Below are 15298 nucleotides of genomic sequence, written 5' to 3' on the forward strand. Positions count from 1 at the left end.
TACTTCAATTTTGCCATCAATTATATGTAGGTAACATCGAACCAATTGATTCTTTCAAAGCCTCAAATTAATCATAACAACCTTAAGATGTACCGATATGAAAAAAAAAATGATTTCAAGTCTTGAAAATAGTGCATTTTGTAACACATTTTTGGACTGTCAATTTTCAATATTTCCAAGTGCTCGATCTACACTATTTTTGAAGCTTTAAATTTTATATTTATATATGAAAATAAATTATCAAGCCATCACAAAGATTTCCGGTATTGAAACAATATTTTTCGACACTATTTACGGTGTGCATTACTTTAATGGTTTAAGGCATTAACTTTATACAAACCACACTCCTACTTTAGACCTCCAAAGTCTGAACTTGAATTTAAGGATTAATGCATATATAAGTTTAGCGTACACTCAAGTTATCCCTAAATAGCCATAGGGGTTCAAGGTTCAAGGTTCGAAGTTCTCTAACTCAAAACCTTGATCTTAAATCCTGGAAGTCACTTGGGTAATACTAGAAAGTGGCTCCCGGGATATAGGATCAACTTAGGACTATCGAGGTCTGAAGTTCTTTGACTTCATGTTGAATGTCCTAAGTTGCTCTTGGGAGCCACTCTCTCCATGCCGAGGTGGATCTTGGGAGATCTTCATATACTGAAGATCTTAAGTTGTATATACTTTGGAACTTGAATGTTCGAAATAAAGGCAATTTGATTTTTTTAAAACAAAAGGTCAAAAAAAAGTGTATGAATGTGAAAGTAAGTTTTAGAATATATTTTTAAAATAACTGGATATTTACATAAATTTCTCATATTATGCAAAAAATGGCCGATTTTATTTTGTGGCACATTTTTCAAGCCCCTCTTTATCTTCATCCCATCAGGTTGCTTCCGTTTGTACACAGTGGCTGTTATGTTTTGAGTAATTTACATGCATATCTTTCTAAATTTTTATTCGGAACTTCCCTTTCAAATCTCGATTTTCACGTTCATATTCTCTATTTTTGTTTTTTTTTATTTTTACTAAATTTCTTATATTTCAAATTTTGGAGGTTCGAAGTTTACTTTTATTAGCAAAAAAATAAAAAGCCCAAAACAAACTTTGAAACTTGAATGTATAAATGTTAACTTTATTACTAAAAAAATTAACCCACAAAAAAATTTTGGAATTTGAAGTTCTGAAGTTTCTTTTTGAAACCTGACAAATTATAGGCTTTTGAACTTAGACATTAAGAGGTAAACTACAAAGCTTAAAGGTCTGAAGTTTGTCTTTGGGGTCAAGGTTTTTTAGAAGTGTGGTTGCATTATATTATAAAACAATAGTTGCATTAAATCATTACCTATCTTTTTAAGCAAGGTTGAACTCCAAGCTTTCAAGATCAAAAGTACGATACATTGGTTAAAATAATAAAAAAGTGTAAAATGATATAATGTAAAGTAAGAAATGTATATAAGGTGTCCATCTTATGCTATATAAATAAGGTGCACTTTAGAAATCTACCTAAGAAGATGATCCTGAAGTCGAAAAGCCTTATAGTTAACCATCTCAACCTTGATACGAATGTACATAAAAAAAGAAAAAAAAAGATTTCAAAGTCAAAAAACTATTGCATTTTGTAACCCGCTATTTACAACATCTTTTTGACAAACATGCTATCTACTTATCCATTTTCAAAATTGTTGAGTTTAAAGTTATGCAAAACAATCTACACTATTTTTAGAGCTTTACATTTCATAATTAAAACTAAAAATAAATTTTTAGACAATCGTAAAGACTCCCCGTAATCGAATTGCATCATTTAACGAGATTTAGTGGTGTACCTTAACTTTAATTATTTAAATTTCATACCTTCTACAAGCCGTACTCCAATGCAAAAGGGAAGTTTTGGAGGAGTTGATTTAAGTAGTGATAGAAAGAGCTAGTCACGATAACTAGTCGGCCAGGGCCCGAGTCAATTAGTCAGGCCAACTCTGAATTAGTTGGCTGATTAGTGCCAAGTTTTGTACTGTAAAAAAAATGGGGGTAAAAAATCTCGAAAAAATTATATGAGAATTGTAAAAAAAATTAAAATGTATATGTATTTTTTTTTTTTATTGTCACATAAAATAAGTGAAACAAAATAAATATTACACGCATAATTAGGATTCAGACAAAATTTTTAGACACCTGACGCAATACTTTTTCAATGGACTAGTGATTGAAGGACATTACATATTACACAATAGTAAAATAAAAAACTCAAAAGTAGTATGGGGTTCGGGATTTTATTGAGTTTCGTCATCAGGATTGACTAGGGCAAAAATCGTTGTGAACCCCGGTGAAGTCTGTAGGGTAGCAGCAGTACCTCATTGCTAAGTAGAAATAAGAAGTTCGTAGGCCATAGTCACCTAGACTTTGAAACTATTCATGCTCATCGCCTCCTTAACTTTGTTTTGCCCTCATCAGCGTTGTCATTGTCTTGAATAATTAGCCTATGGACCCGTCACCTATGCGTCTTCCTCGTACCTTGCATCACCTAGCCCTCTATGACTATTGGCTCACGCCAATTATCTCATATTATCCCATCGTCATTGACCTCATTGACGTCGTTATCATCTTCCCCATGTCTTTTGCGGCTTTTGCCACGTTCCACTTGTCAGTTGCCAAAATATAATCATTGTCATTCATGTCCGCAACAGATTCTTCTAGGAACTCCTGTCCGCAACAAATTCTTCTAAGAACTCCTGATCTAACATCGGTACTTTTGTGAAAATGAAGGAAAAAACCCTCGAGAGGCCTTTAAAGTCCATTATTGGACTTGCAAAAAAAATTTAGTATGCTTTTTTCATAACATGGCAGAAAATCAACTGATTTTTTTAATAAATTGCCGATTTGTCTTGTTAATTGGCCTATTAATTTTGTAAATCGGCTGATTAGTATATAAATTGACTGATTTGTACAATAAATCGGCTAATTAATATACAATATAGGGTTATGTCCCAAAGAGTAGCTTACAAAATCGAGTCTAGCTGAGGTCGAGTCCGAGTTAATTAGCCGACCTAAAAAAGCGGCCGATTTTTCCTACTGGTTTGAAGCAGTGGTTTAAAAAGCGGATCGGTGACCCGGATCGGGCATCTCAAAATCCGGATCGGTGAATCGACGATTCGGATCGGGAATCGGCTGAATCGGTCGGATTAAACCTTAAAAAAAACCCGAAAAAATTATTAAAAATTATTATAAATGTTGTTTTTTAGGAATTCAATAAGAAATGAGGGTACTCCATTAAGCATTTTCATTTCTTTGCATGAATATGTGAATATTGATATGTTCTTTCCCTGCATGAACTACTATTTACCATTTACTTTACATCACACAAAAGGATAAACATAGAATTATCATGGATTACGTATATCATCATACATGAACTACAATAAAGCATACAATTTGTAACATACGATTTAAACATAAAATGACAGACAACGTCGTTCTTAATCTTGGTCACATTGGTGCCATTGATTGAATTCCTGTGACAATTCATTGACTCGATCTAAAAACGAATCATCGAAATTAGTGGGCACCTGACTATACCCAAATCCCTGAGTGTTAGTGTTTTGTTGTGGTCCTAATCCAAAATCCCCGAAGATTGTTCATCTTTCATGCTCACCTACACTATCGTGTTCATCCCTACCCTTTTGTTTTTGGGACTCGATATGTGAATAATTTGGCTGGGATTGGGTAGCTTCAGAATCATCATCTCTCTCATTTTTTCTTAGACCCCCTTCCTACTCTCCCTCATTAGGTGCAATATCACCGACATCTCCGATGAATTGTGGATATGTTGACGGGCTGCTCCATCTTTCATGCTGCTTATCACCTTCTTCAAGATCTTCCTCATCGATAGCCCCAAGGAACGCTCTCTTGTACAACACTGGCTCATCTTCTTCTACCACCCATTGTTCTGCTGTGTCTGTGACAAATACTGTGTCCAAGTCTATTGGCCCATAGTCTTCAAGCTTCCTTCTTATTTGTCGCTCTCGGAGATTTAAGTTGTAATAAACGTAGACTAGTTTATGAAGCGTCTCCGAAGAGAGTCGATTCCTTCTAGTAGTGTGCAACCATTGAAACGTACTTCAGTTTCGCTCATAGCCAGTAGCTGAACATGTCTAGGAGAGCACCTTGATTGCTATCCTCTTTAGGTGAGGTGTATCACTACCATATATCTCCCACCATTCAGCTAAATTAAAATCCAAAAAGCATTGTAAGGGCAAGAACAATTCATAAGATTAAATATATGAATGAACAAAATATTAGTTAGGGGATAACCTGGATCCATCTTAGTTCGAGAATTCTTAGCAAGTCTAGTTCCGAAGGATCCTATAGCATCCCTATACATAGCAAGCTAAAACAAAATATTTCGTTTTAGTGCATTATTCCTCACAAATATAACAATTCAATCAAGTTCTTATAGAAATATTAAATAATACCTCATGTATTGCTGCTACCTGGTTTCGATGGCTTCTCTTCAACCTGGCAATAATGTATCCCTTCCATAATCTTGTGGGGATGTTCAGGTGTCAAATAGAAAAATTTTGGGTTGAAGTAGTAACCTGAAAAATATATAGATAGAGAAATGTCATTTAAAATTTCATAAAAAGATAATTTACAATGAAACATTCTAATGATATAAATATATATTTACCTGTATAATGAATTGGACGTCCAAATTTGGTATTCCACCTTCTTTCTATAATCTCAATCACTTTACTAGCAAAACTTCATTTCTCCCCAATAGCTGATTTGACCCTCTCGATACCTTCATAAAGGATGCCCATGGTAGCTTTCTTGTCAGCATCGATCATTCTTAACACCGTGACCAAAGGGGCAGTGGCCTTTACGATACTGGAACATCGAGACCAGAACCTTCTATTTGAGACTATGTCATCTACTTTTAGCCCGGTACTAGACTTCGAGAGGCGGTCATTTAACCACTCTTCACTGGTAAACAATCACTTTATTGTACCTTCATATTCCTGAATGGAGTCCATAGCCAAGTAATCTGTCGCAAAGCGGGTTATGGCAGGCCTGATTATCTCTTTTTTCTTAGACTGTTCTCTGAACAAAAATAAAATTTTAGAATGGTTATATATAAATCTTGACACCAACCTCGCTTCCTGTATAGTCTCCTTCACAATTTTGATCTCGCCGATCTCCTCTAACATAAGATTGATGATGTGTGCAACATACAGGGTCCATACTAGATGCTTCATCTTATCCATCAACTTGCTGCCTGCAGAAACACATGTACGCGCATTGTCCGTAGTAAACTGAACTACATGCTTATCTCCCATCTCCTCCACTATCTGATCATATAGTCGTATATAGAAGTTTGCATCATTCTTCGTCCCTGATACGTCTTTGCTAGACAAAAAAGCTGTACCTTTTAGGAAATAGGCCAAGAAGTTTACAAACTCCTTTTTGCTAACTTTATTCAACCAACCATCACTCATGAGAGTAATGCCTGTTCTTGGCCAACTCTATTTATATTCTGCAATCCACTTTCTAACTTCCTACACCTCTTCATCCAATATTGGCCCACTGAGCTCATATGTCGTCGGGGGTGTTACCCCGGGCCCGGCTCTTTGGATTGCGTTGACTATAGGTGGAAAATATGGGCTATTGGCTGCATCAAAGGGGATCCTTTTATCGTATAACCATTTACCAACATATCTGCCCAACATGTTTCTCGTACCTTTCACCATGCCTTTGAAGGTCATCTGTTCTGACTTAGGCTTTGAGAGAAATAGGTCTATACGACCATGACCTACAATACTGGCATTCCTAGATAAGCTATAAACAATTTCTTCAACGTCTGATTCTTCTTGATACATATTGCCACCAACACATCCATACATATTTGAGCTGAGCCCGCCATACATGCTCGAGCTGGGCTCACCATGCATGTCTGAGCTAGGCCAACCGTGAATGCCCATGTCATAACCACCATGCATTCTAAACCCGCGTTCCCTCTAGTATGTTTTATGTAAACTCATTCTTGTGGTCATCTCCAAGTCATTATTATATTGCTCTTGTGGATCATTCCTGCTTGATGGTGTATATAAACTAGCTATCTCCTCATCCATCCTTTGCTTTGCAATTTTTTTACCTTTGGTAGCCTTGAGAAATGCCGCCATCTACTTTCTTACATTATTAGGGATACTATTGCACGCATAAACATCTACCTTAACCCCTGCCAAGTGTTGGTTGAACCTATGTACCCCACTACTTATCACTCTTTGGCAGTAATTACAAATAATTTTGTCTTCTTTGTTAGGATCAAGTCTGACCCCATGTTGCCATGCAGGGTCTTCCGCAAATCTTGCCATGGTTCAACTTTAATATGTAAAATGTTAAAAATTAACCTCATAGTTCAACATGAAAAATAATCACCATGTGTAGTGATAATATGTATGGGTAGTTCATGACGTTATATTTGTTGTTAATGCAAAATACTTCTATTGACAAAAATATTTTAATTCCTACTGGGAAAAATAATTTATTTATGCAACATTATAGATAAAAATAGCCTATATCTGCCACTACATATAGAACAAAAAATTACATTGATATAGTATCAATAAAAAATATATTTACAATGGTATAGTAATTCACAATGCCAATACATATGGACTTGTCACAAATCTTCATTTCGACAAACATGAATTAGTTCATACTGAGAAAAAAAATATATTTATGCAACATTATAGATAAAAAAAAGTCTGTATAAGTCACACTTAGAATCAAGAAAAAAATTACATTAATAGTGATCCATAATGCCACTACACGTATATTTGACACAAAAAACATTTACAATGATATAGTCATTCACAATGCCACAAATAAAATTTATAATGATATAGTCGGCACAATCCCAACTCGATTGAAATGATCACAAATAGTCGTACATCTCAATTACAAATATGCAAGATAATATAATAAAGAATCCAAGCTCCATACATGACTACAACTCAATTATCAAGAACATATATTTTTTGCATTAAAAGTTTAATAATAAAATTAAAAGTTGCAAGATAATATAATTATCATACATGCCACGATTTTTTTACAATGATATTCACTTTAATTCCTCATGATAATACAATTTAACAACATGTATTTTTTGTATTAAAATTTTTAAAAATTAAAAATACATTTTTAATGCAAAACTGCATTAAAAATATAATACAGTTTAGCAGCATGTATTTGTTAATGTATATCTTTGCATTAATAACTAATTAAAAAATATAGTTTTGCATTAAAAATATAATACCATGCCACGATTTTTTTACAATGATATTCACTTTAATTCCTCATGATAATACAACTTAACAACATGTATTTATTGCATTAAAAATTAAAAAAATCAAAAATACATTTTTAATGCAAAATTGCATTAAAAATATAATACAATTTAACAACATGTATTTGTTAATGTATTTTTTTGTATTAACAAATTAAAAAATACAGTTTTGCATTAAAAATATAATAACATGTATTTTTTTGTATTAATAATCTATCAACATGCAATTTTTTGAACTAAAAATTTAACAATAAAAATTAAAAACATTGTTTAATTCCTCATCATAATAAAAAACTGGTCACAAATTTTCGAAAAAATCACGATTTTTCAAAAATTCGATCATGAATTAAAAAAAAAAAAGCAGTTCTTCATAGACCCACCTAACATCAGTCATTCCAACTCAAAAATCTGCCTAAAATCAAATAAATTACATCAAATTGAATACATGTTTTGATAAACAACACTATAAGGAATCAAAACTCTATAATATTAATACATTACTATCAAAATATTAAATAAAATCAATTGAATTGAGAAAAAAAAAAAAACGTAGTTCTTCACAGACATCAGTCATTCAATCTCAAAAAATCAAGCTCAAAATTGAATAAATCAGATCAAATTGAATACATGTGATGATAAACAACACTATAACGAATCAAAACCTTATAAATTTAACACATTATTTACAAAATATTTACTGAAATTGAGAGAATGGCGAAAAAAAAAACTCAGTCTATTTTTTTTTCACAGACATCAGTCTTTTTTTCTCAAAAATCCAAACTCAAATTGACTGAATTTGATAGCATGGCGAAAAAAAAAAAACACAGTTCTTACTTATTTTTCGTGCACCCGTGCCTTCAAATTCAAAATTGATATGTATTCCTCTAAAATAATCACAAATTATAAACAAAAACTTCTTAGCAACATTCTTACGATCAATCACTCTGAAATTTTACAAAAAATGATGCCATCTTTCTCTTGAAATCAGTGAAATGGCGGAAACCCTAAAACGCACTCTTCGATCCAAAATTTTTTGTTCAAAATCAGTGATTTTTACTATCTTTTATTGAGTGAAATGACTGAAAATTTGAATTAAAGCCTGCAAGATTCGATTATGAGGCTGAAAAAGATGAAAAATGATAATAAAATGACAAAAAAAGATGAAATCCATGAAGAACACTGTGTAGCCCGTGTTTTTGGGGGAGACTTGGCGATTCACTATTGAGAATCGCCTAGTTCTCTCTGGATACGAACGATTCCCGATTTTTTCGTGGAACCCGCTCGGTAACTGATGATTCCCGAGTCCGGCTCGACTCGGCAAGTTTCTGGTTTGAAGCAACGGAAATTTAGAAACGGAAATTTAGAAGCGTATGCACGTAAATTACTCCTCCGAAAATTTGGAAGGGCACGATAATCACAATTTAATTAGACCTTTAGTTTTCATTGTTTTTGGATGGAACACCTACTTGCATCCATCTTATAGATGGATGCTTTTCACTTTCTGGACCGCAAATGTAGAAATACGGTCCAGCCCGCATGAAGCAATTTTCCTTCGTTGGCATTCCGCAGAAGTTCAAGGAAAGCTGAAATAAAACTCCAAGGTTAGGGTTTTGTGAAGGCGCTTCATTCCTCGCCCTTTACCAGGTATCCTTTCTAAGCGTAATCTCTTCAATCCTTCAACATCCTTACCATTTTTGTTTCACTAATCGATCAGTCGTTTTTTCTTTCTCTCTGTAATTTTCGCAATAGATGTTTAGGTTTATCTGTTACATGAACCTTCATGAGAGGCTCTTATCACAGCGATTGAGGGTTTGATTTTTTTTTTTAATCTTCTTTATCAGCATTTTGATTTGTGGAATATTATGTTACATCGGTTTTGCATTTTGCAGTTTGTCGCTTGAAAAAACTCCAAAGAGTGACTTATTTTTGTTTATTTGGGGTTGAATGCCTCACTAATGGTTAAAGTGTTTAGTTTGATTCACTTTATTCCAAACAGAAGGAAAGAAAAAACGATTGTTAATTATTTGTTCTTCCATTTTCTGAACTGTGTTGAACTGGATAAGTTTGTGATTGGTTGAATGGTGCAACCATTGATGGTTATATGGAGGATATGTCTATTTGATGAAACTTCCCTATAATTCTCTGGTCTATTTTTTTCCAGCTTGTTGAAAGTGGTCACTATTTTTACGGTTCGATAATCTGATTTTGATTAAGTGCCAAGATTAATAATATGCATAACTATGTACTGGTGTTTCTACATTGTTTTTTTTTTGGATATATTTTTGTTTCCACAACTTCTTGTTTGTATTGCATTATGGATAATACTGCTATATTGATGCCACATCTATGTCCTTTTTGTTCTTGTGTTAGAACATAACCGTTTTGGATTTTCTGAAACCTTCCGTTGATCATTTTGTTTATTTGGATTAGCAATTGGTGCCCTGCGAGGATTTATATAGAAATGACCTTTATGCAAATGTCACTTGAGATGGTTTCATTATATAATATTTGCTTTGTTGCTCTTCCATAATATTTACTCTATTTTGATGATATTCAGTTACGCCATGGTGAAGCACAACAATGTTGTGCCCAATGGGCATTTCAAAAAGCACTGGCAAAACTATGTCAGGACTTGGTTTAACCAGCCCGCACGCAAAGTTAGAAGAAGGATAGGTTTGTCCTCTCCCCCTTCCAAAACCCTTATGAAATACGTATTTCTCCCTTGTAATTGTTTTGTTAAGATATTATTTATTCATGTTTGATGCTGTTTTCAGTTTTATGTGTATTCTATGGAGAAGTACGACCTTTTAATGTGAGTTTGTATTAAACTTGCAGCACGAACAAAAAAAGCTGTGAAGATATTTCCAAGGCCCGTAGCTGGACCGTTGAGGCCAATAGTGCATGGACAAACACTAAAATACAACATGAAACTGAGGGCAGGAAGGGGTTTTTCACTAGAAGAGCTTAAGGTAGTATGCTACTTAATTCATGTTTTTCCTTTTAGCCTGATGTGTATTCATGCTCTGTAAACTTAATTCATTATCTGTTTCTCTAGAAGGATAAATGGTCTTTTTTCTGCCCAAGGATTCTAGGTTTTGGAATTGATTTTGTGGTTCAATCCCATTTGATTCCTCTATGATGCTGTGCATTTAAATATTATAGAGATTCCTCCACAAACCTTGAATGTGTTTTAATCGCTTGTGTCTTGGCCTGCTATCCCATGTGGTTCCTTGCCAGAGAGGATCTATCACTTATATCACCTTTAACATTCATGGGTTGTATGATTCTCAAAAAGAACATTCATGGATTGTCTGTGGTATCCATGTTAGTTTTATCTCCTAGGTCTTTAATTTTAGGACTGTGATGTGGTTATTCAACTTCTATACAAAATCTTTTAATTCGGCTCCCTTTAAATAACAACTTCCATGCTACTTCATGTTTAGGACCATAACCCTCTTTGAATTGTGATAAAATAGATGACTATCCCTATGAATGTTCATGCTGTAGTCATTAGACATGTTCTACAAATTCTTCTAATGAGTATACTTGTTCCTATTAGTAAATTTTCATGGGAGATGTAAAGTACCAATCCCATATCACCGTTCTAGAGGTCACTGATATACTACTTTAATTTTTCTGTGTACCCCCCCCTTGTTGTTAACAAGGAGACCAGTTTCCTTGCCAGAGAGGATCTATCAGTTATTTCTCTTTTACATCAAAAGACATGATCCCTAATCTTGATGCCTTGGCCGAGGTGTTTTAGGTGTTTCAAAAGATGGTTTCGAGGGCTATAAAAAGGGGACTAGGTGAGAGTATAGGGTCCTGTTCCTCAACGAACTCTCTCTCTCATGTTCATAGTGAGGAGTTGCAGAGAATTTAAGAGTAAGATGCCCAAGCCTTCTTCTTCATGACAAAAACTTCTTTTTATTTCTTTTTTTTAAACAGAAAATATTTAAGAATGAAGAGACAGAAACAATGTTTTGTAGGTTCGCCGGTTTTAAATCTGAAACTGAATGTTCTTTTTCAGGTAAACAATAGAACCAACAAAGAGTCACTTCTTTTTGGCATAGATACTTTGGAAAAGTTCAATTTCTTTTATGGTGGGATATTCTTAAAAACATTTCTTGTTTTTCTGCATCTTTGAAGGAATTTTAGAGAGAAAGCTTTGGAAACTATTAAAACAATTTCAGAAAATCGATTTTAATCATTGTATTACTTATGCATTATCAACAAAAAAAAAAAACAATGTATTACTTACTAGTAAGTGCAATGCTCTTGTTTTACTTATCTTTATCACAAGTAAGATCATTATTGGGAATTTGTCCCTGATCTATATTTTTGTTGATCCCATTTCCTCCTGTTTTAGGCTGTCCAGGAGGGGCTTAGGCAGCCTTGCGACTTTCAAACAATTGTTATGCCTTTGTCCATCTCATCAATTTTTACTACTTGTAAAAGAAATATTTGGGCTTATTTGTCTGTCATAGGATCGGAGAAACTAATTGCCCCTCCATTTTTCCATCGAAGTCTATTAGAGAGCCTTTCATCATGTTGTGAAGTAGGTTAGCTCTAGCTTGTAAATAGAAAGAAAATACCGCTGACTTTTGGAACTGAAGATGGGTGCAATCCAGTTACAATTGGAAGTTGCATGTATCACATTAGATCACGTTGAAGAGTTGCCTTTTAGTCTTGAAAGAAATTTTGATCTTTGGTTCACTTTTAAGTTGACTAGTAGGTGGTTATTCAACGCATACATCATGCTTTGGGTGCAAGAAGCATGCCTAGATGAATAGAATTAGCTAGACTTTGTATTCTAATCACCATTCTATTAGTTAGGCTGTGTCCATCGATTATTAAGATGATGAAAAATGCAAGCTGGCATACAAGTTTTGTGACATATTTCTGAGTAAGAGGTCAGTAAAATAGAAATTGGTTTGTAATCAGAAAAGTGTGTGTTATCTTGTTATGTTAATTATTTGATTAAATGTATCTTTGCATTGGCATTTTTATGCTTCAGGCGTGTTTATGCATTGTTGACATCCAGAATCAGTTATATATGTGCTGAATGTGCTGTTCACTAATCCAGGCTTAGGTTATTTTTCTATATCCAGATATCAAGATACACTTTTCTTTGCAGAGTGGAACTTCCTGTTTTTGTTTGCACGCTTAGCTGATTTATGAATTTCTTCGTATAATCATTGTAATCAGAAACCTGAAACAAACCCTAGTTTTTTCTACTAGCCCCTACCATTCAGTGAAGTTCCCTCAGCAAAAAATATAATTGCCATAAAGTACTCCTGGAAATAGCAATTCAAAATTACGTTGGCCCCAATTGCCCAAAGCATTCCATGGATACCCCTCAAAGCCTGCTAGCAAGGCTGACACAAATCCTAACTGAAATCTCATAGGGCCCACCTGAGGAGAGTTCCGAGGTTCCTACTTCCTATAGCTAGGTTCTTTTTTTTTGAGAGACAATAGCTAGGTTCTTACTGCATGCATCTCTACCTAAAGCAGGGGCTCTACACTGGAATGTTGTCCAGGGCGGCCTTCATTAGCTTGTACATTCCTTCTAGAATATACCTTAGCTTGTCCAAGATGATAGTCTCCTTTCAGAACATTTCTTCAATGGATACCACACACAATATTTGGACTTAACCAGCACTGTGAGGGCAACCTAGAGTTATATGTTGTGGTGATCTGACTTAATAACCCAGTGTGGCTGAGTGGGGAACCTAGATAGCTATCTGGTAGTGATTTGACCTAATAATCCAACCTGCTAGCTGGTAAACACTTAAGCTACATACTAAATTAGATGAAACGTACCCCCTTTCTGTTTATCTGTACATAGAAAATTGCTACAAGATTTCTAGCAAGTACTTGTTTTGATGTTCTGTCCATGTTTTGGATAGGAATAGATTAAACTTGAGTTCAGGCATAAAAAATAAAGGTGCATACCTCTTGTTGAGCTAGCTGAGAAACACTCCTTTTTTTAATGATTGGTATTTTTGCCAATGCTTTTGCCATAAGCGCCCATGTACATTTTGGGATTCCAACAAGCATCTGGATTTGATACTCCTGCCCAATGAGCTTGTTTTGGATAGGAATGGCAAAAAATTCGGTACAGGCAAAAAAAAAAAAAAAGTGCAAAAGCATGGGCACTGTGACTGAGCCTTCTCAGATCCTGTTTCTTGTGCAATCATGTCTGATCGTGCATGTTCTCAATTTCTAATGTCTTTTTACAATTGTTAAGCATAACAAATAAATGTAATATATTTCCTTCTGTATAGGCCGCTGGTATTCCAAAGAAACTTGCCCCAACCATCGGTATTGCGGTTGATCATCGACGCAAGAACCGCTCTTTGGAGGGTTTGCAGGCAAATGTCCAAAGGCTGAAGACTTACAAGGCTAATTTGGTTGTTTTCCCGAGACGCCCTAGCAAATTCAAGGTATGCAAGCAATTTTCTTTTTTATCCTTTAATTTTCCCAACCCTACCTGCTGTGAGTGATATACATTGCTTGGAAATTAAACTGTATAAAGAACAGCAGAAAGATAGTTGATGCCGAGTGTGAAAAATAATGAAAAGTGTGGTTAAAAAATGGGACTTGATTTGTGTAAGGGCTCATATGCTCTGTGTTTGTCCTTGTGTGTGTGTGTGAGAGAGAGAGAGTCAATTTTACTTGTAGGTAAAGGTGTGTGGATTGTGTACATGTCTAACATGTTTAGAGAGAGAGAGAGAGTTTTATTTTGGTGCTTGTATGGATTCAGTGATTCTGTGTATATTTGGTGTTTTGTAGGTTGGTGATTCCGGCCCAGAAGAGCTGGTTAATGCTTCCCAGGTCCTAGATAAGTACATGGCTATAACTAGGGAGAAACCAGGTGTTGAAATGGTTAAAATCACAGAGGAGATGAAATCCTTTAAAGCCTATGACAAGCTGCGCATTGAAAGAACGAATAAGCGACATTTTGGTGCTCGCTTAAAGAAGGCAGCAGAAGCAGAGAAGGAAGAGAAAAAGTAAATTGGGTTGTCATCCTAGGGAGCAGGAAGAAAAAACATTGCTTTTCTTGCAATCTCAGTTTTTTGTCTGAAGTTCTTTTTGGGTGAGATATTGATCTTTTTTTTAATGTTCTCTTCGGAGGTTTGAAGAAATTTTGCAACCTTTAGTTATGAATCTTTGCATTGACATTTGCAGAAACCTCTCTTTACACGCACACCCCTTTCTTGAGTAGGGTATATATGCGTTTGTTAGTAGGGTTTTATTAGTTTTAATCAGTATTTTAAAAAATGGATTGGCGACATGGATTGGGCACTTCAAAAACCGGTTTGGATCGGTGAATCGGTGGGTTAGATTGCCATTTTACTAGGCAGAAAAAATTGCCATTTTACTATGCAGAAAAAATAGTGAACATGTGAAAAAATAGTGAACCGGCAAAAAAATTAGTCAGGATTGGTGAATCGACGGTTCGGATTGGTGTTTTACTGTAGAGAATCATCGTTTTATTGTGTGGAACCATCAGTTCTTTTCTAACGTGCCGTTTTTAGATATACGTAGAACTGAAATGGAGTGCGACTTATTCTCGGGTTAAAGCGGGTGACTTTGTATCGACCCGGTATTCCTTTTAAAAATCCAATCTTATGGATTGGGTTTATGATGTGGAACGCATTTTTTAAATCACTGTGTTTAATAATGCGGTTACTTTTAAAAATCCAATCTTATGGATTGGGTTTATGATGTGGAACGCATTCTACCAACTGATGTTTTATTTCCACTTCATATCCATGATTTTGCAGTCTAGGAAAAAGTAAGATTTGATGGTTAACAAAGAATTAAAATGAATGGTGAATGAATTATCAAAAACAAAATTTTAAAAAATATATATATTTAAGGTCCAAAAGCATATTTTGTATCAGATTTTGGACAAGGGGCCTAAATAATGGACCCTGAAATTTTCAAATAAACATAATA

The 15298-nt window shown here is 34.6% G+C and overlaps 1 protein-coding gene across 2 annotated transcripts; it reads left to right on the forward strand.

Annotated features, from left to right (window-relative positions):
* The first annotated feature begins 8781 nt into the window (after positions 1 to 8781).
* LOC18439941 (large ribosomal subunit protein eL13z) lies at positions 8782 to 14527 on the forward strand. Of its 2 annotated transcripts, none has more exons than XM_088863043.1 (5): positions 8782 to 8980; positions 9894 to 10009; positions 10172 to 10308; positions 13621 to 13779; positions 14129 to 14527. In XM_088863043.1, the coding sequence occupies exons 2-5, from the start codon at positions 9901 to 9903 to the stop codon at positions 14348 to 14350; spliced, it is 627 nt and encodes a 208-aa protein (XP_088719169.1). In that variant the 5' UTR covers positions 8782 to 8980; positions 9894 to 9900; the 3' UTR covers positions 14351 to 14527. The 2 variants fall into 2 exon arrangements, with proteins under 2 accessions (XP_088719169.1, XP_006850159.1); XM_006850096.4 differs by having other exon boundaries at positions 10172 to 10305.
* Positions 14528 to 15298: the final 771 nt, after the last annotated feature.

This window comes from Amborella trichopoda, chromosome 3 (assembly GCF_054954075.1).
Source record: "Amborella trichopoda isolate Santa Cruz 75 chromosome 3, AtrichopodaSantaCruz75HAP2 v2.0, whole genome shotgun sequence".
NCBI lineage: Eukaryota > Viridiplantae > Streptophyta > Magnoliopsida > Amborellales > Amborellaceae > Amborella > Amborella trichopoda.